This window comes from Podarcis filfolensis (assembly GCF_964270895.1).
Source record: "Podarcis filfolensis genome assembly, chromosome: 7".
Classification (NCBI taxonomy): Eukaryota; Metazoa; Chordata; class Lepidosauria; order Squamata; family Lacertidae; genus Podarcis; species Podarcis filfolensis.
In genome coordinates this window covers 84,105,058-84,124,477 of record NC_139603.1, presented here as the reverse complement: position 1 = coordinate 84,124,477, position 19,420 = coordinate 84,105,058, and the positions used below count along the sequence as shown (strand labels likewise).

Below are 19,420 nucleotides of genomic sequence, written 5' to 3'. Positions count from 1 at the left end.
GCATCTGGATTAGTTGTAGTTTCCAGGTCTCCAAAGGCATTGTTTCCTGAGTAGTTTGATCATCAAATCAAATACCATGGCAGATGAAGTTAGATAATTTCCGTTAAAAGAACAACGCCCCCCAACCCATAATTAAGATCCTTTCTTTATAATCTTTTCTACTACTTTGTTTTTCCAACTTGGTGATCACCATGTTTTGTACTACAATTCCCAACAGTCCCATCCAGCACAGCCAGATGGGAGTTGTAGCCCAAAACATTTGGAGGGCACCAGATTGGGGAAGGCTTGTTTCAAATTGTACTATCTTAAAACGTGTGCACAAGTTCTCTTCTGTCCTACATGCTTTCCTTGGGTTGCAGTCTGATAAACAGCCTCAACCGTTGGCCTGGATAGCATCGTAGAGGAGGGGTAAGCGAAGATTGTGTAACCAGAAGTCAAATTCATATGCATTTGGAAAGTTGTGCCTCATCTTTGTTTCACCCAACCCTTTTAATTCTTCTTGAAGCTTCAGCAGGTGAGTATTGCCAAAAACCTAATCTCTTTCCAGTGCTACTTTTTTTTTAAAAAAAGTTATAAGCTTTGCAAATTGCCACGTAATGTATTTTTGTCGGTGTTTGTCCTTTGATGCTATGGCCTGTCAGCTATGCAAATAAAGTCTATTCATTCAATGTGGAATTAATTTCCTGGATGTCCACTGAATGGCTCCCAAATTGCCACTTACTTGCAAATTAAGTCCTGTTTAGTTTTTTTTTTTTTAAAAAATATTTTTATTTTTCCATATAAACACAATACAACAAACATAAACATACAAAAACAAAAACAAAACAAAAAACATGTATCATTTCATATCCTAATTTCATATCCTATCTTCCCCGACTTCCTTTCTGTATTCCAAATTCTTATCGATTGTTCAGCAAATCTTCCCTTATTTTAATTTAAATTTAGACTATTCTTCCTTATTTTCCTTGTCTTAACCATTGCTAATAGTAACCATTTACTTTCCAGTCCAACATCATTCTAACTTTCATTAACTTTGTGATATTTCTTTAAATAGTCCTTGATAAGTCCTGTTTAGTTCAGTGAGACTTCCATGAGTAGACTGGGATATTATGGTTTAGTGTCCTAAGTGCACTTACTATGCAAAGTAAGCTCCCACCAAGTTAAGTAGAACTTGTTAATGGAAACTTACTTCTGAGTAGACATGCTTAGGAAGCCATCTATAGATATTATTCAGAAGGCATTCGGGAGTGTTATTTTTAATATTTTAAAAAACAAATGTTTACCTTTTTATGTGACTGCTCAAGGCAGTGTATGCAATGAACTTGAAACAGTTTGAAATGTTAAAAACATTAAGTTAATGAGACAAAAATTTTTCGAATCGGCAAATAAAACTGGAAAGTTTCTGGCATGGCAACTGAGAAAAAGGAAAAAAACAAAACGTTATTAATAAAATAAAAGTAGAAGAACAAATCTTGGAGGACCCTAATGAAATAAAAAAGAGCTTCCTCAAATTCTATGAAAACCTATATAAAAGAGAAGAAGAAGATGCCATAGAAATAGAAAAATATCTAGAAGAAAACAGAATTAACAACATATCGGAAGAGGAAAGAAGTCTGTTAAACAAACCCATAAAAGTAGAGGAAATTCAAGAGGCGATAAAGAGGATGAAACTGGGGAAAGCCCCAGGCCCAGATGGTCTATCGGCCAAGTATTATAAAGTCCTAGAAGAACTTATAACACTGGTGCTATGTGAAGTAATGAATGAGATTTTAGGAGGAGGAAGAACACCAGCATCCTGGAAAGAAGCATATATTACGTTGATACCGAAACCTGATTCGGACAGACAGATCATTAAGAACTACAGACCGATTTCATTACTGAACAATGACTACAAGATCTTCGCAGACGTAATGGCGACCCGACTTAAAAAGTGTCTAGTTAACCTCATCCATACCGATCAGGCTGGTTTTTTACCTAATAGGCAAATAAAAGACAACATAAGACATACAATAAACATCATTGAATACTTAGAATGCAAAAATGAAATTCCCTCAGCTTTAATGTTCATTGACGCCGAAAAGGCTTTTGACAATGTATCCTGGCGTTTTCTTATAAAATGTTTGGAAAAGATAGGGATAGAGGGCACATTCCTTGAAGGAATAAAAGCAATTTACTCACAACAAAGTGCCAAATTAATTATCAATAATAACTTAACAGAACCCTTTGAAATTTCGAAGGGTACAAGGCAGGGGTGCCCTCTGTCACCTCTTCTGTTTATTATGATGTTAGAGATAATTACAAATAAGATAAGGAAAACTTCAGAGATACGCGGAATAAATATTGGAGTGAAAGAATACAAATTGAAAGCATATGCTGACGATCTTATGTTGTCTTTAGAGGATCCAAAAGAGAGTGTTAGTAAGGTGTTAGATCTGTTAGAAGAATTTGGAAAATTATCTGGTTTTAAATTAAATAGAACAAAAACTAAAATGATGACTAAAAATGTGAAAGAGGAGGTAAAACACCATCTTGAATCTCAAACTGGTATTAAAGTAACAAAAAAAGTAAAATACCTTGGAATCTGGTTAACGATGAAAAATATAAATTTGATGGAAGATAATTACATAACCACATGGAAAGAAATAAGGAAGGACTTAGACACCTGGAATAGAATAAAACTTTCTTGGTCGGGTAGAATGGCGGCAATTAAAATGAGTTTATTACCGAAATTGTTGTTCCTATTTCAAAATATACCGATAATCAGGGGAACCTCAGTATTCAAAGATTGGCAGAAAATACTCTCTAAATTTATCTGGCAAGGGAAAAGGCCCAGAATCAGATTTAAACTACTCACAGATCAAAGAGATAGGGGAGGATTCGCAGTTCCAAATTTAAAGTTGTATTATGAAGCCTCGTGTCTTTGTTGGGTCAAAGATTGGATTGTTATTAAAAATAAAGACTTGTTAGATCTAGAAGGATTTAATATAAGATTTGGTTGGCACTCTTACCTATGGCGTAACAAGGGAAAGGTTCATAAAGGATTTTCTAACCACATTTTTAGAGGACCACTGCTGGAAGTGTGGGAAAGAAACAAAAAATTATTGGAACAGAAGACCCCTTGGTGGCTATCGCCAATTGATATCCTGACAATAAAAAAACCAAACATCGAAGGAGAAAGATGGACATATGAAGACCTACTAGTAAAAACAGAGACTGGTTGGAGGATTAGGCCTTATGAAGAAATAAAGAACAAATTGACAGGATGGATCCAATTTCACCAAATTAATTCTATATGGTCTGAGGATAAAAAGAATGGGATAAGTGAGAAAAAATCTAGATTTCAGATTGAAATACTAGAAAGTAAAACAAAACTCCTATCGAAAATGTATAGCCTGTTACTTGAATGGGACACCAAAGATGAAGAAGTAAAGGAGGTAATGATCAGATGGGCAATGGACTTCGGACATAACATAGAGTTTGATAAATGGAAGGCATTATGGAATAAAGGTATGAGATTCTCGGCATGCACAACACTCAGGGAAAATATGTATAAAATGATGTACAGGTGGTATGTAACGCCCGTAAAATTGGAAAAAATATATAAAACTGGTGATAAATTATGTTGGAAGTGCAAGATCAAGGAGGGCGATTTCTATCATATGTGGTGGTTGTGTGAGCCTATCAAAAAATTCTGGGAATCTATTTACAATGAACTAAAAAAAATCCTCAAATATACCTTTATAAAAAAAACCGAAGCCTTTCTGCTGGGGATAATTGGGGAGGAAATCAAAAAGGAAGACCAAACACTCTTTCAGTATGCGACAGTGGCTGCCAGAACTCTAATAGCGCAGAATTGGAAGACATCAAAAATCCCAACTATAAACGAATGGCAAACCAAACTATTTGATTATTTAGAACTGGCAAAAATGACACAGAAAATAAGAAATCAAAAAGACATAAAGTTTAATAAAGAATGGAATAAATTTATGACATATATGGAAACAGAGGTAAAAAATCTAAAAATCACAGTAGGTGTGACGTAACACTTGTGACGTAAAGAGTCTTTTGAGGAAAAGAAACTGCAGATAAAAAATCATATAATATATTCTGAAACCGAGATGAAGGGAAGTCAATTAATGTTGTGTGTTATTTAGTTATTTAGTTAATGTAAGTTAATTAGTTGGTGTTTTATGTTAGGAGATGTTTTTTATTATTATTTCTTTTATTTATGTACTCCTTTTTTGTATGTATGTGTTATGTATGTTTATTTTTTCACTTGTTTTAATGTTGGATGTAGCAAAATGAATTAAAACCAATAAAAAAAAATAAAAAAAAATGAAATGTTAAAAACATCATGGAAAATCACCCAAATGTGGTTTTCATTTTCACAAAAATTTGATCTTCTTATTTTCCTCAGATTCATAAGCCACAATGTACAATTCAGGGCTTTGAATATATTTTGTTCTAAATATGTTATGTTCATGTGTAATCTTATTTTGTTATTCCTCCCAAATAGTTCTTAATTATGGTTTGAGTGAGCAGACATAAATGGGGTTATGAGTGACTGCCTTGGGATAAGCCCTGGAGAGTTGAGGAACTTCAGTTAAGGAAAAAGATATATTGCTATGCATTAGGTATGTGTTTTAACTGCTCTTTAGTGATGATTTTTTCTGATCTTCATCCTTTCTGCTTGCAGCAGTTGTGTAGGTAAAGGAAAAATCAGGTAGAATCCAAAGGAAGAGATTTCATCATGACAGAGCTGAGCACAGCAGTATCACTTATTTTAACACACACCACTGATGGGATCTCTGGAAAATTCAGCCCTTCAACATTCCCAGAAGATGATTTTGAATCTGAGCTTTCTTCCTTCATAGACTGCCTACTGCTCTTTGGTATTCTCATCATCCTTATAATATTTATATGTGGTCTGGTGGGGAATGCAGTCGTCATCTATTATCTCTGCTTTATTCTTAAGAAGAACCCCATCACCACCTACATCTTGAACTTGGCTGTTGCTGATGCTTGTGTCCTTGTTTCTGCGGTAGTTTTCGCTTTCTCTTTGACTAAAAGTGATCCTAATTCCCTAGGCTCCATACCGCAAGAGCTGCTTTTTTACACATATACCACGAGTGGATATCTCCTGACAGCCATCAGTGTCGAGAAGTGTCTCTTGGTTGTCTTCCCAATCTGGTACAGATGCCACCGTCCAGAACACCTGTCTGCAATTGTTTGTGCATTAATATGGGCAATGTCCAGTCTATTCTTTGGAACTGATTTCTTTGAAATACAATCTACCATAACTTTTCAAGTCATTTCCACGATCAACTCTGTATTTTGCCCAATTGTTGTAGTCATCTGTACTGTGGTCCTTTTCACCAAGGTCTGCTGCAGTTTACATCGACGCCCACGAGGAAAGTTCTACACAGCTCTCTTGCTTGCTCTTCTTTTCTTCCTTATTTTTGGTGTACCATTCAGTGCGCTGATGACCCTTCTAAGTTTTCAACTTATTGACATTCCAAGCATGTTATGGGAACCACTAATATGTATGACATGTGCTATTATCAACAGCAGTGTTAATCCATTCCTTTACTTCCTAATTGGAAGGGGAAAGAAACATCGACCCAGAGAACCCTTGAAGGTAGTGCTGGAAAGAGTATTTAGTGACAAAGCTGATTGCACAGAGGATCAGAATCCTCCAGCCATGACAGATTCAATGATGATGACTTATTAAATCCCTCCTTGTAAGCTATGCTGTGGGGGTGACATAAGCGATAACCAAATGCAATATTCGCTTCTGGAAAAGCTTCCACAGATCCAGTTTTTCTGCAGAACTCAATGCATATTTTAATTATGGATGTTGATTTTCAAAAATGTTTGCCGCATTGGATTTTACACTTACAATTTGCTTAGAAGCTAATACGGGCATTATGGGGCATATAAATCTATTTTTACTTTATTCCATTTAGTTGGATAATGCGTTCTATGGGCTTCTTATTTTGTTTTTAAATGCAAAACTAATCTGGGCATTGGGTGGCATATAAATTAATAAATGACAACAATTCCTGTCTGTTCCCTCACTGCGAGAAGTGAAGCTACAGGGAACTAGGCAGAGGGCCTTCTTGGTAGTAGTGTAAACTGTTTCATTATTATTTGCTGATATTTAATTTTGAAGTTTACTATTATATGCAAATGGATTATTGAATATTTCTATATTTGGTGTAGGTTGTCTATTTTAAAGTTATGTTTTTATTATGACTTTCTATATTGGATCAGATTATTATTAGGTGTGTGATAGATTTGCTGTCTATTTTGTTGTTTCTTCAGCTTGTAAACCATCCTGTGTATAGCAATATAGAAAAGTGGTATACAAATTAAAAGTGAAATGGAATGGAATGAAAACTCATACCAGCTCCCTAGGCCTGGCATCTTCTCCACTCATCATCCTCTGCCCAGCATATGTCCATCTTTCAGCCTGTACACTGAGGTCCAGCTCTGAGGGCCTTCTGCTGGTTCCCTCCCTGCGAGAAGTGAGGTTACAGGGAACCAGGCAGAGGGCCTTCTCGGAAGTGGTGCCCGCCCTGTGGAACACCCTCCCATCAGATGTCAAGGAAATAACTTTTAGAAGACATCTGAAGGCAACCCTGTTTAGGGAAGTTTTTCATGTTTGATGTTTTATTGTGTTTTTAATATTCTGTTGGGAGCCTCCCAGAGTGGCGGGGTAGAAATAATAAATTATTATTATTATTATTAGCAGCAGCAGTAGTAGTATCCTTGTCACTCATGTGCCATTTGCTTTCTCAGTATCCTTCCTATTGTTTCTTTTTTCTTATTTTTTAAAAAAGTTTTTATTGTTAAAATAATTCAGCATATTGCAACACACATATTGCAAATAACACACATATTGCAAATATACAAGCATACAAACATACATTTTATACAATCCTTAAAAATGTTCAAACATACCTACACTCAACCCCACAGATAATTCCTTTTCCTTTGCAAGAAACCCACGTGACTAGAGTACATCGAAAATTACTTATTAACAAAAGATTAGGACAAGAATTCATTTCATCGGATAAAGTGAAGAAAAGAGGAGTGGTGATTTATGCAAAGGAAAAGTTGGCCCCTAAATTAATATTTAAAGATGAACAAGGAAGATATTTGGCAATTGAAATTCAAGTTCAAGGAGAAAAATTATTGATAATAGGAGTTTATGCACCGAATGAAGGGAAGTCAGAATTTTTTAAGAAATTGCATGAGACATTAATGGACTATTTGGATTATAATGTAATTTTAATGGGAGATATGAATGGAGTGGTCTCTACAAATATGGATAAAGCACAAAGACAGGTGGTCTCCAAGGATGGGAGACTACCTAAGACTTTTTTTGAAATGACTGACAATATGAACTTGATTGACATTTGGAGAACAAGGAACCCTCTTGAGAGAGAGGGAACTTTCTTTTCGGAGGCAAAAATGACTTGGATTAGAATTGACCAAATATGGGTAACTAGTGGCAGACAAAGGTGATAGACTACATGGGACTGGCTGAGATGACGGGCAGAATCCGCGACCAAGGGAAAGAGACGGTGGAAGAAGATTGGAAGAAATTTAAAGTTTATCTTAAGAACTGTTGCAAAATTAACGAGTGTTAAAATGTCATGGGTAAGGCAAAATAGAATTGCAGGGACAAACAATTAGATATGAGAAAAAGGATATAAAGAAAGTACTATAAGAAATTAGGGGTTGCTGGAAAGATTTAAAACAGGGATGCAGAAAAGGGAGGTATGGGGAAGTCGCTGAAAGAAGGTTTAAAGAAAAAAAGGTTAAGAAATTATACGTGTTTATATGTTTGTTTGTTCATGTATTGTTTTGTATTGTCCTTTAATATGTGTTGAAAAACCAATAAAAATCTATATATATATAAAAAGATAATTCCTTTTCCCATCACCATCTACCACCCCTCATCCACCACCTTCCTATGGTTTCTAATCTGATCAGGGTTTATGCAGTTTGCCTGTATACTTCTATGGAGGAGGAGGAGGAGCAGGAGTAGTGCTGCTTACCTATGCACAAGATGGCCTGAAGCAAATCTGTGTAATTTAAGCTGATGTCAAGTTACAATAGATTCAAACCCTGCTCAGCAGCAGTAGAGTAGGTGCAAATCCCCCAAAATGGGGTGGGGGTGGGATTCTGCTATAACTAAAATAAATAATTGATAGGTGGTGGTTGTTTTTTAAGTAGCAACCAAGCAGCTATCAATAACACAAATCCTGTGTTCTAAACTGCATCTTCCAATCTAATTAGTTTAAAGCTTACTTAATTCAAAAGTACATAGCAGTACAACCTAAGGATCAAGGAGGGATCTGCTGAACAGGTTCCTGTGGACTCAGGGAGAGAGTTTGGGAAAGTGAATGGAATGCATGAGGCTCAGAAGGGTTCAAATGGAAAACGAATTCAAGTTAAAAAAAGAAAGAAAAGATGAATGTGTCTAAAATTGTAGTGAAGTTGAAGCCTTACGCAGGAATAAACAGAAATTAAAAATAAAATGGATTTTGGGAACGATCAAAACATCTAAGAGAAAACCATGCATCAACCCCAAACCCAGGTAAAGTAAAGGGACCCCTGACCATTAGGTTCAGTTGTGGCCAACTCTGGGGTTACGGTGCTCATCTCACTTTATTGGCTGAGGGAGGCAGCATACAGCTTCCCAGTCATGTGGCCAGCATAACTAAGCCACTTTTGGCGAAACAAAGCAGCGCACGGAAACGCCGTTTATCTTCCTGCTGGAGCAGTACCTATTGATCTACTTGCACTTTGACGCGCTTTCGAACTGCTAGGTTGGCAGGAGCAGGGACCGAGCAACGGGAGCTCACCCCGTCACAGGGATTCGAACCGCTGACCTTCTGATCACCCAGTCCTAGGCTCTGTGGTTTAACCCACAGCGTCACCTGTGTCCCTTAAAAACCCAAGTATCTAGGCCCAAAGGGTGTCTTAGAACAAAATGACCAGGATGATTTTTTAAAAAGTGAAAGAGGGAGATTCTTAAAGCAGGAAAAGTGATATCTGTGTGTCCAAGAAAGACATTCAGGCTTTAATAACAATAACAATAACAATAACAATAACAATAACAATAACAATTTATTTATACCCCACCCATCTTGCTGGGTTTCCCCAGCCACTCTGGGCAGCTCCCAACAGAATATTAAAAATACAATAAAACATCAAAGGTCTTTCATAAGCCACAGTGTCTTTCACCAATGTTTGCTTCCTTTCCACTCCATTCACTTTTTGGGTCTAACATGAATTGAGACACCCCGGATCTCCAAAGATTTTTTTTTGCCATCTGAGTCTTTAGTAGAAGACATGAACTTTAGTGGCATCTTTGTGTGAGGCTGTACCACTCAACCTACCACTGCATAAAAGCTGTTTGAAGCAGACTCCATGCCGAGGCATCATAGATTAGAGCCTCATCCATAAACTTCCTTAGGACCTTCTGTGTGTTGAAGAGGTCTGCCATTGGGGAATTTCTGCTTGCATTTTGATGGCCTTCTGTATTCTTCCTACTGAGTGATTTAATTCAGATTGAGGTTCTTGGGGCACATCCCAAGCCTCTGGTCCACTGGCCTCTGCCCAAGGAGTGACCCTATAGTCCCCCCATTGGTAAAGAACTTCCTGTTCTGCCTGGCAATATAATAGTAGGTAGAAAGACATTCCAGAGGGCTTCCCAGGCTCCTGGAGACAGAAATGAGCTGAGATACAAAGGGACCTGGTGGATTCTGAACTGACACTATAGTCAACACTAGTTGGGATCGAGCCTGATCACTATATAGCTGCAAGTGGTTTAGCCTAGAGCAAGCTTGTGCCTGCCCCATGGCTGCCACATCAGGTAGCATGAGCAAGGGGCTGTAGTTATGGTGGTGGCTATGTCATGCCATGATGTCCCACTGCTGTCTATGGGCCGGAACTCCAGTCAACATTATAATGGGGGAGGCATTGAGAAAGAAGATTTAGCACAACCCTTTAGATTTTATAGGGGTGGAGAAGTTTGTGCTCAAGCATAAATCTGTTTCCTTTGGAAAGGGTTCCTCTTTCCAAAGGAAATAATTCAACTCAGAACTCCTAGTCTAAATCGCATTCTTTGGACAATATGTAGAGGTAAAGGTAAAGGACCCCTGGATGGTTAAGTCCAGTCAAAGGTGACTATGGGGTGCAGTGCTCATCTTGCTTTGCAGGATGAGGGAACCACTGTTTGTCCACAGACAGCTTTCTGGGGCATGTGCCCAGCATGACTAAACCTCTTCTGCTGCGACAGAGCACTGTGAGAAGGGCCAGAGCCCACAGAAAAGCCATTTACCTTTTTGCTGCAGCGGTACCTATTTGTTTATTTATTTGCTTTTGAACTGCTAGATTGGCAGGTGCTGGGATGGAGCAATAGGAGCATTTAAAAAGGGTAAAGTGAATTCCAGAAAGAAGGAAAGAGAAGGTCCATACCAGGGCACAGATAATGGTGGATAAATGTGTTGGACTGTAGCATTGATGCCAAAGTGGGAAGAGAACAGCCACAGACGTGTCAATGCTGATGGCTGTCAGTAGAAGCTGGCCAACAGAATATGTGAAGAAAAATAGTTCAAATAATAATATTTTAATCACATAAACAGAATAGAATTCCCCACAGTGAGTTACAACAGGCAAAATAATATTGAGGAGAGCTGTAAAGACACCAAAGTCAGCTATGGAGAGGTTCAGGATGCAGGTGGTGAAAGGATTCTTCTCAATGTGGAAGCCAAGTAGGTGGATGACTTTTCCATTCCCCAGGAAGCCAAACATGCTGATAATGATAGTGATGCTGTTGGCAATGCTTAGGGTTAACTTCAAGGAAGCTGGCAACTCAATGTCCATATAAAAAAACTCTTCCCTGGAAGAGACCAGAAGAAATAAGTTCCTGATGTCCCCCACAGCTGCCACCACAGTCAGCATGAGCAAGGGGCTGTAGTTATGGTGGTGGCTATCAGTGTTGGATCTACATTTTGGGGGCCCTGAAGCTCGAATTGCTATAGGGCCCCCTTTGCAACTGGCAATAAGGTCTGAGTAACCATTGTTATCTTCTTCAATAGGGTTTTTCCACAACAGATCATCATATCTTTATAACATTCATGCTACAGACTCTCAAACTTTGGGATTGTTGAAATAGATACAACAAAAAATTAATTAATTTGAAACATGCGACTCAAAATAAGTCTACTAGATCCACAGTTTTAAGCAATGTGAATTAAGTTGTTTCTGGGTTGGCTGTAACTCCAAAAAACATTATGGCAGTTGTTCATGGAGAGAGAAGCCCAACCCATTGGACAATATAGGGTTGAAGAAATCTATGCTCACACATATTTTCCATCCAAGCTCCATCTTCACAGTAGTGCTCTTTCCAAAGCAAACATTAAAATGCAGAACTCCTAAAGTGAAACTCGAGCTTTCGACAATAGAAAGAAAGACATTACAAGAAGACATTCAGACAACAGATTATTGTCTATACATCATGTTGATCATGATACAGTGGTACCTCTGGTTACAAACACTTCTGGTTACAAATGCTTCAGGTTACGAACTCTGCAAACCCAGAAGTAGCTGCTCCTGGTTGTGAACTTTGCCCCAGGATGCGAACGGAAAGCACTCGCTGGAGGCGTGCATGCAGCGGGAGGCCCCATTAGCGAAAGAGCGCCTCAGGATAAGAATGGTTTCAGCTTAAGAATGGACCTCCAGATCAAATTAAGTTCATAACCAGAGGTACCACTGTAATACAGAAGTTGACATTTCTTGTCTTAAGCCTTCAAGTGAGCCATCGTAATTGAGTTTTCTGTTCCAGACTTCGACTCTTCCAAAACTGAGTTTTCAGTTCTGGACTCTGACTGTTCCACACAGTCCTCCTCATCCTTGAAAATCCTCTGGAGTGCAGCTTTCATGGAGACCCTGGACTGGCCCTTTTTCTGTCTCCTCCCAACTAGGAAATAGATCAGTGGGTTGACACTACTATTCAGAGAGGCACATACAAAACCAACTTCCATTAGAATCACATTGTTCTCATTAAAATAGATGGCAGTGTAAACGGCATTTAGTGGGAAAGCAAAGATGAGGAAGAAAAGAAGTGCAAGCAAAATGGTGGTGAGCAGCTTCCCGCGTTGCTTCTGCTCTGATTTGCAACAGACTTTGAGGGCCAGTATCAGAGTGGAGGTGACCATCAGAGGAGTGCAAATGAGGGCATTTACAATAAGCTGGTACACTAGGTTAGAGTTTGGAAAGCTTTCAGTCAGTAGGAGAGCAAGGTGAATGCCTGAGAGCAGGAAAGAGAGGGTCCATATAAAGGCACAAATAATGGTGGATAAATGTGCCGGTCGGTGGCATCGATGCCAAAGTGGGAAGAGGACAGCCACAGACCTGTCGATGCTGATGGCGGTCAGTAGAAACTGGCCCGCAGAATACGTGAAGAAAAATAGTTCAAATAATACTTTTCTAATCAAAACAGCAACATGGGATTTCTCATAGAAAGTTACAACAGGCAAAATAATAGTCAGGAGAACTGCAAGGACACCAAAGTCAGCGATGGAGAGGTTCAGGATGTAGGTGGTGAAAGGATTCCTCTTAATGTGGAAGCCCAGAAGCCGGATGACCATTCCATTCCCCAGGAAGCCAAAGATGCAGATGATGATAAAGGCACTGTTGGCAATGCTTTGGGTTAACTTCAATGAAACAGTTGAGCCATCATCTGAATCTCCAGAAGAGTGATTTGGCTCTCCATTCTCTATCCTGGAAGAGATAACAGGAAATCTTTTTTGGATATACACTAACTATAGCATTAACTATCATCGAAAGTTAGGATCATCCAATTGCAAAGAGATAATTTGATTTTCTTCTTGTCTAGTTCAACACCTGTATAGCTAAGGCACTGCACAGTTTTCGTGAGTCTTCAAAATAAGCTGGTTGGTAGCTTTTCAATTTTTGTAAAAAATAATTTTTACTGGTTTTCTTTTCTCGTAAGAAATATTCAATGTCATCATTTAACATCCATTTTCTAGTTTCCGCCTCTCTGTTGACTTCCCCCAACTTCCATTTCTGGTTTATTACACCAAATGTTACATTCTGCTGTTTATACATAATGTTCTGTTGTGGTTTAAGGACCCGACCCCCACAATGTGGAATGAATACACAAGGACACGTGATCTAAGGCTAATGGGCAAGAAAAGGCCACAACTTTATTGATTACAGCAGTGAAAAGGTATTGGCTTAGGCATTGGATGTCTAAAACAAGGAGGGTTTATTCACCAGTAGGTGGAGCCTGTTGATGCTAATCCAACTATAGGCTCTCCCCTGATGTCACCGAGGGTCGTGCCATGGCCTCCCGCCAAGCAGGCATCGGACAGAATACACGACCACCAGATTCCTTTAACGGAATACCCAAAAAATTGAAGGCATAGGCGATGGCCACACCTAGCTCTTCGACACCACAACACATTTTTCCAATACCTAACCTTCCCACCAATACCACAAAAGTTGTGACGATTGCTACGAGGTAGGCAAAAAAACCAAAAAGCCTAATGCCAAATGGAAAAATTCCTACCAGGCCCCCCGGACAACCGGGGCGACCAACCTAAGGTCCATAGCAAGGCCAAGGAAAAACTAAGACCCTGAGCTCAAAGGGAGTGGAGGGTGGGTGACTCGCGACGGGACGACGGAGAGTGAGGCCGAGGAGGGGCTGGCGCCGCAGCATATAGGCTGCTGTAAACGCCCCCTCGGAGGCACCTGGTTGGGTGCCTGCCGATGGGCGTAGGCGCCAGCCAGGTGAGTGGGGGAGGCAGGGGGCTAACGCCCCCTGCTAGGGGCGGAGCTCGGGCTCCCGCCCACAACCACTCCCCTCTCTTCCAGGGAGGAGAGTCTTTATCACTAATTGTATTTCTTGTTCTCTGTAAATAAAGTTGTAAATGTTTATTTAAATCCTGCCAATAGCTTTTCAATTTTTGAAACAAATAAGTTGATAACTGTCAGGGGCTCGGGAGCAGGAGCACAGGGGAGAGAGGAAATGGAGAGCGAAGGGGAAGAATCCGAGGGCAGCGTAGGGGAGTATGACAGTGACCCGAGAGATTCCATGAGCTTCTCCAGCGAATCAGAAGATTCCCAGAAGGGGGCGCCGATGGTCAGGGCAAGGGGGGTCCCAGGGGGGACGCACCAGAAACAAGGAGCCAGAGGGGAACCCCAAAGCAGCAGCGGGGGATCAGGACCAGTTTCCCCACCAGAGCGTAGTGGGGGGGAAGAGTCACATGTGTCAGGACCAGCGTCTCCTCCAGCAGGGAGAGAAGATGAGTCAGGGCTGACCACGCCTCCATCGGAGAGTGGGGGAACGGAGGGGAGGTCAGTTGCAGCTAGCCTCCCCGAAGGGGGAAGCAGTGACAGCAGCAGTGAAACGGTCAGGAGGAAAGTTGCTGGCTGGGCGCACGCGCCAAGTTCAAATGTACAGGCGCGGGGGACAGCAGGAGACCCGGATTGAGAACCAGCTCCTAAAGCCCGCCGGAGGGAGGGGGAAGGCTCAGGGGATTCAGCGTCAGAAGAGTCTAGAAAGGGCGAGACCCCGACGGACAGGCGGAACCAGAGGCGGAAAGAACAGAGGAAGAGGTGGAGCAAGGCTAGAGTCTTAAACTGGTGTCTGGGGGGAGGAGATTCAGACGGAGCATCAGCGGTCTGAAGTTTGAGACGTAGAGCTGCACACTGCGGCTCTGGAAGTGAAACTGAACTTCAATAAAGACTTCCTTACTTAACAACGAAGCAGCGTTGGTCCTTTGTGAGCTGGGACCTCGGGCAGCTCTGACAATAACTTATCACAAAATAAGGGAACTTTGAGTTTCAAAGCATGGCAATATCATACCCAAACATTATCAGTTAGGAAATGATTCTCATAACAGGGAAAACATTTTTCCTAGAGGTTTTCCTGGAAAACTACAAATTCAAAAACATTTCCAAATAAAGAGAAAGCACCATTTTTTCTTCAATCCAACATTGTTGGATTATGTTAATCCAACTGAATGATCAAGTTAATCTGATGTAATGTTGCAATGATGCTTTTCATAATTGCAGAACTAGTCATTGGGGGGATTTGAATCTCCTTGCATTTTACTTAGACATTATCTAACTTAAACTTCCTGAGCCAATATGCAAAACAACATTTTCTTTGAAATTCAAATTTACCCACATTTTTGGATGCAGTTCTCCAACCAAAGTGTTTACAAAAAATGCATGTTTTATGGGAATATGCTTGTTAAAGTGTGTTCATTCTTCAAAACAGCACAAACATTACATTTTTTTAAAAAGAAAGTCACACTAACATATTTTTAAATATTACATGAAGTTATTTCTTTTTAATCCAAATTGTTGCAGAAATGTAGAGAATTCAAAATGTGAGAAACTGAGAGAACCCAAAATGGAAATCTCCACCTATCCATTATGCAGACTATAAGATGAAGTTATGGTCCTGTATTAATCACATATGCTGTACCACATCTTCATTCTTAGGTGTGTTGAAGTTAATGTATACAGTGCTAATACTGAACATGATATTACTTTTTTATGTGCACTTACCACAGTCGAATAGACATATTCTTCTCCTTTTTTTGAAAAAGAGGATTTATGTAAGAGAAAATAAAATTACTATTAGAATCCAGTTACAGAGGCTACTTTTGGTTTAACAGTTACAGATAGGTAGCCGTGTTGGTCTGCCATAGTCAAAACAAAAAAAAAAATTTTCCTTCCAGTAGCACCTTAAAGACCAACTAAGTTAGTTCTTGGTATGAGCTTTCGTGTGCATGCACACTTCTTCAGATACCTTCAGATATCTGAAGAAGTGTGCATGCACACGAAAGCTCATACCAAGAACTAACTTAGTTGGTCTTTAAGGTGCTACTGGAAGGAAAAAAAATTTTTTTGTTTTGACTTTGGTTTAACAGATTAGTTGTCTATAGCAACTGAGCAAAGAGGTCAAGAAGAAGGAAGAATGCAAATATAAGGTAGTTTAATTTTAATAAAATGCGTTGCAATTTCACAAACCAAATATACGTATTGAATCAAAGGAGGTAACATTGGTGAACATTATATAATAGCACGGTGCATGAGATACTCTTATGGTGCATTCAATATGACCTTAACAGATTGTAGAACTGGACCCAAACAAAATGAATTTCAATAGGGACCAGCTTCAGGTTCTAAACTTAGGTAGGAGAAACCAGTTGCACATATATAAGATGAGGGAAACCTGTCTTTCCACTAGTACATTTGAAAAGGATCTAGGGGTCTTAGTAGACCAAAAGCTTCACACGTCAGCCATGTGGTGTAGCAGGAAAAAGCAACTGCTTTCTAGGCTGCATCAACAGATATACTGTATAGTTCCTAATCAAGGGAAGTAATAGTTCCATTCTATTCTGCCTTGGTCAAACTACACCTGGAATACTGTGTCCAGTTCTGGGTGCCACAATTTAAGAATTATGTTGAAAAGCTGGAATATGTGCAGGGTGTGTGTGTGTGTGTGTGTGAGAGAGAGAGAGAGAGAGAGACCAAGATAATCAGGGGTCTGGAAACCAAGCCTTATGAGGAACAGGTGAGGGAGTTGGGCATGTTTAGCCAGGGGCAGAGGAGATTGAGAGAAGAGAGAGAGAGGAGAACAGAATCATAGAACTGTAGAGTTGGATGAGACCCCAAGGGTTATCTAGTACAGCGCCCTTGTTATATTAAAGGGCTGTTACATGGATGATGGATCCAACTTGATTTCTCCTGCTCCAGAGACAGGACATGACCCAATGGATTCAAGTTGCAAGAAAGGAGTTTCCAACTAACTATCAGGAAGAACTTTCTGACAAGAAGAGCTGCTATACCTGAAGGAGTGTCTCCACCCACATTGTTCTGTCCGGACACTGAGGTCCAGCGCTGAGGGCCTCCTGGTGGTTACCTCACTGTGAGAAGCGAGGTAACAGGGAACCAGGTAGTGCCGCCCTCCCTGTGGAACGCCCTCCCATCAGATGTCAAAGAGATAAACAACTACCTGACATTTAGAAGACATCTGAAGGCAGCCATGTTCAGGGAAGTTTTTAATGTGTGACATTTTAATGTAATTTTAATCTTTGCTGGAAGCCTCCCAGAGTGGCTGGGGAAACCCAGCCAGCTGGGCGGGGTACAAATAATGAATTATTATTGTTAATCTTGGAGATTTTTAAGCAGAGATTGGATGAAAATCTACACTGCAGGTGGTTGGACCAGAAGACCTCCGGGGTCCCTTCCAACTCTACAATTCTATGATTCTATGTATCTGGAATATATATATTTCTTTACACATTATCCTCAAATACTTCCCTGCTTAACCTTGTTTGGTTTTAGCGTTTTAGAATGTTTGGGAGTGTAAATGGCTGAACTGGACAGCCAACCTCCCCGTTTCTCTTCAACAAGCTGCTATAAGTGTCAAGCCCCACCCTAACTCATGAAAACATGCAGAGAGAAATTGCCACAGTATCAGCAAACAGGGACCTAAATCAGCATCATGTAAGCAATTAAAAGGGAGCTTTTGTTTAAGAGTACTTACCTCGTAATCATCCATCATGGAATAGCCCATAAAATGTACTGGTCCCCCAAGAAACCCAAGCTACAGTTGTAGCTAGAACAGCCTCTAACACATAATAAGCTAGTTAGCAAAATAATTAAGTGGAAAACGAAAGAGGAAACTCAATCACCAGCTAATTTTGCAACATATCTTGGTAATGTTCCAGCATCAACACAGGAAGTAGGTGTTAGAGAAAGAGGAATTTAGCTTTTAATATTTACTGTGCTTGATGCCAGGTTGTGCTGCTGTGGGTCGCCCCTTTCTCGCCTCACTCACTGCATCAATGCACCAAGTGAGGAGATCCCTGGCGGCAGGCAGGGAAGGACAGGAAGCTGGGGACAGGGCCTGCCAGAACATGCCTGGGCAGAACAGGAATCCCCATGAAAGATGGCACCTGTGTTGGGGCACCTGGTTCACACCCTCTCAAAATTGTGTGCCTGTGGCCATGCCACCTCCCCATCTGTCTATAACCCTTTCCTTCCTCATGGATAACAAAGCACAGTAAGTAACCCATGGGATATGAGGTGGTCTATCATCTCTAATCCCCTTGGCCCCCAGTATGACTCTGGCTAACTGGTTTGATTGATTAGCCACTTGCTACGTATGATATATGTTCAGAGGCATGTAGAGGAGTGTTCATAGTGGCAAGTCCAGGTGTAGGAATTCCATCAAAATTTATCTGAAATGAACATTCAAAGAAAACGTTGGGGTAGTTCTTTCATGCAAAACATCTAAGCAATATTTTGAGTTTTGTACATCAAGTCTTAAAGATGGTGTGATGTTGTTGATTTTTCTTGTGCAAAGGTTCTTCCTCATTTTGCTGAGAGATTTTCCCTTGAGGAAGCCGCCCTCTCCTTTTTACTGAAGATTCAGTTTCTGCAAGAGCTTGTGTTTTTCAAGAAGTTTCCTTGATATGAAGTTTGTTACATATGTTTCATAATCAGCTTTCACCCACAGGAAGTATCTCAACAGTTAATCTGCTGATTTCTGTGCATAGTTGCCATGACCAAATCTCTTCAAAAACTAGCATTGTGTTGTCCAGAGCATTTGTCTTGTAACTGCATGTGTTTTGGGGTGTGTATCGGAGTGCAGAATCAACAATATGGTTTATCCCCCTCACACATAGTAGATACAGTGGTACTTCTAGTTACGAATTTAATTCGTTCTGGAGGTCCGTTCTTAACCTGAAACCGTTCTTAACCTGAGGTACCACTTTAGCTAATGGGGCCTACTGCTGCCACTGTCCTGCTGCTGCATGATTTCTGTTCTCATCCTGAGGTAAAGTTCTTAACCCGAGGTATTTTTTCCAGGTTAGAAGAGTCTGTAACCTTAAGTGTTTGTAACCCGAGGTGTTTGTAAACTAAGTTACCACTGTATTACAATCTGAAATCTCTGGCTGAGTCCTTTATCTGGATAATGGCACTTGTGGTTTTTTGTGTGATGATGGTGGCCCAGCCACTTGAAATTCTGCTGCTGTCTGCACTGATGTTACTTAGATATAAGCTAAAAACAGATTTTTCCATAGACTTTTGGAGATAGTGGTTAACACTCAGCAGCCCTGGGGTTGATATACTTACAGCATCATTCTAATCCAAGGCCTGTTGGAATTAGCAAATTCGGAATAGGTGGACTTTAGGCTACAGCAACATAGCTCAACGTGGCTCTGCTCCTGGTTCAGCCAGAGGTCCACTGCACTGTAAGATCTAACAAATCTTACCATATAGGCTGTTAGCAATATGCGGGGTTACCTGAAAACAGCTTGCTCCAGTGAGTGTTAGGGAGTCATTAATCCAC

General features: G+C 40.2%; 2 protein-coding genes across 2 annotated transcripts; one reads left to right on the top strand and one right to left on the bottom strand.

The window, feature by feature from the left end:
* The first annotated feature begins 482 nt into the window (after positions 1-482).
* Positions 483-6,352, top strand: LOC310766199 (mas-related G-protein coupled receptor member H-like). Its single transcript, XM_083622272.1, has 2 exons — positions 483-514; positions 4,697-6,352. The coding sequence occupies exon 2, from the start codon at positions 4,751-4,753 to the stop codon at positions 5,729-5,731; it is 981 nt and encodes a 326-aa protein (XP_083478398.1). The 5' UTR covers positions 483-514; positions 4,697-4,750; the 3' UTR covers positions 5,732-6,352.
* A 4,482-nt stretch (positions 6,353-10,834) lies between these two features.
* Positions 10,835-12,938, bottom strand: LOC310766220 (proto-oncogene Mas-like). The gene has a single exon (XM_083622304.1). The coding sequence runs from the start codon at positions 12,666-12,668 to the stop codon at positions 11,820-11,822; it is 849 nt and encodes a 282-aa protein (XP_083478430.1). The 5' UTR covers positions 12,669-12,938; the 3' UTR covers positions 10,835-11,819.
* Positions 12,939-19,420: the final 6,482 nt, after the last annotated feature.

Excerpts from the sequence above, each read along its gene's own strand:
- LOC310766199 (XM_083622272.1), top strand. The coding sequence starts at position 4,751 with ATGACAGAGCTGAGCACAGCAGTATCACTTATTTTAACACACACCACT.
- LOC310766220 (XM_083622304.1), bottom strand. The coding sequence starts at position 12,668 with ATGGTCATCCGGCTTCTGGGCTTCCACATTAAGAGGAATCCTTTCACC.